Source organism: Penaeus monodon, chromosome 19, assembly GCF_015228065.2.
Source record: "Penaeus monodon isolate SGIC_2016 chromosome 19, NSTDA_Pmon_1, whole genome shotgun sequence".
Classification (NCBI taxonomy): Eukaryota; Metazoa; Arthropoda; class Malacostraca; order Decapoda; family Penaeidae; genus Penaeus; species Penaeus monodon.
Window position 1 is genome coordinate 30,452,666 of NC_051404.1, and position 1,752 is coordinate 30,454,417.

The window sequence follows — 1,752 nt, forward strand, 5'->3', positions numbered from 1 at the left end:
TGAAATATGTGTAGGTATGTATTTGTTTATTTTAAGATTTATTAAAATTTCTTATTCAATTTGGGAGAAAAGCAGAAAAATAGGGATGTACTTCCATATAAAAGGGCAATTGCTATATTATGTAAGGATTTATCTTCTTCCATTGTCTTTGGAGGGTCAAGAAATCAAACATATTGAAGGCTTATATATGAAGACCATTGCAACCAAGCACCTAGGTCAATGCTAGACCTCCAAGAGTGGGCATTTGCCTGTGAACTCCTGTTATGCTGTCCTTGTAGCAAGGATCTTGGTAGTATATGGAAATGGCTCCCCATATATCCATTACCATTAAGCTACTAAAAGCAGATGATATATAGAGACCATTGCTTCTTGAAGCCATACCTGAATGTCTCCACATTGTCAGTTCAGTATATAATGCAGAAGTACATGCGGCCTGTTAAAAATATCAACCATCACCAAAATTGGGTAGAGAAGTCACAAGCAGTGGTCTCCCATTGTCTTGGGCCAAGCTGGGTCATGTCAGTCTAAGCCCTTTCCATACCTGTTTTGACAGCACACTAGCTCCCACTTTACTGTACTCTGGGTCTCTGGAGTCAGTGAAAACTAGGGGTTGACAATGATCCTAGCCCCCCTCCCCCCCATAAAGGAACATAGGACCATGCAGAATTTTACTGATCATAATCCAGTATTCATAGAATTCTTATAACAGTACAAAAGAGGATCCTGTAAACTGGTGGAAGTCAGCACACAGCGTGTCTAAGAAGCTGAAAGACACTTGGTGGCATGGCTTAGCTTGGTCAGTAAGTGCATGACCAATGTGGCTAGGATCGTAGGAACAGACAGGAATGGCTTTTGTGGTGCATAAAGCATAGAGGTCATGGCACTTGCTTGAAACTATGTTTTGGGTATGATCAGGCATAATACTAAATGACTACTATATTATTATATAAATGACTTTTCATGAATATTTTCAGTATTGGTAGAGCGAGTCTTTCTTCGGATTGGCTCAGCAGCAACTGATGATGTCCTTGAGGAAGAGTTACGCAAGTTCCTGGCTCCTGTTATCCAGAAACTGGCATCCCCACACGATCCTGTTCGGAAAAAGGTTTGAGACTGTATAGACAAATTTAGTTTACAAACTTTCTGTTACCTAGTTTTATAAAGTGTACCACAAGAATTAAATTTTATTAATATTTTCTTTATAACTACGGAATGTAATATTAAAATTCTCATGTATGTTATTTAAAGTCTATGTTTTTTTTTTTACATGTAATATAGATAGATGTCATACAAAATTGGTAAAAACTCTTTATGATATTCAACTTTTGAATCACAAAGTTAGTGAATAATACCATATTTTTTCTTAGGTTATGGAATTGTTAATCCATGTGAATCGCCGGGTTAAAGATCATGAGTCTATCCAGCTTCCTGTTGAGGCTCTGCTTGCCCAATACCAGGATCCAAGTGCTACAGCATTTGTTACAGTAATTATACCTTTGTTTCCTATTTAGTGTGATTTTTAAAAGCTATTCTGATATTGACCTTGATTGCTTTGTGTAATTTATCTAGTTGCTTATCTAAGTGCTTAACTGGGCAGTTTACAAATTTTTGATGTTCCTTGATATTGGATTATTGGTGTCAATCTTTAGTGAGGGAGGTTCATTAAAATTTGGAACTGAATGCCATGCATCTTGTTTGTGGACCAAAATCTGGACATTAGAATTTCTTGAGGGTGACTCAATGTGTGTGGCA

At 37.2% G+C, this 1,752-nt stretch overlaps 1 protein-coding gene across 1 annotated transcript in view; it reads left to right on the forward strand.

Annotated features, from left to right (window-relative positions):
• LOC119585166 (proteasome adapter and scaffold protein ECM29-like) overlaps positions 1 to 1,752 on the forward strand; it is a gene marked incomplete in the record, with an annotated part of 20,568 nt that overhangs the window by 5,388 nt on the left and 13,428 nt on the right. The window contains 2 exon segments of the mRNA XM_037933801.1: positions 975 to 1,105; positions 1,368 to 1,484. Coding sequence (XP_037789729.1) covers positions 975 to 1,105; positions 1,368 to 1,484 — 248 coding nt within the window.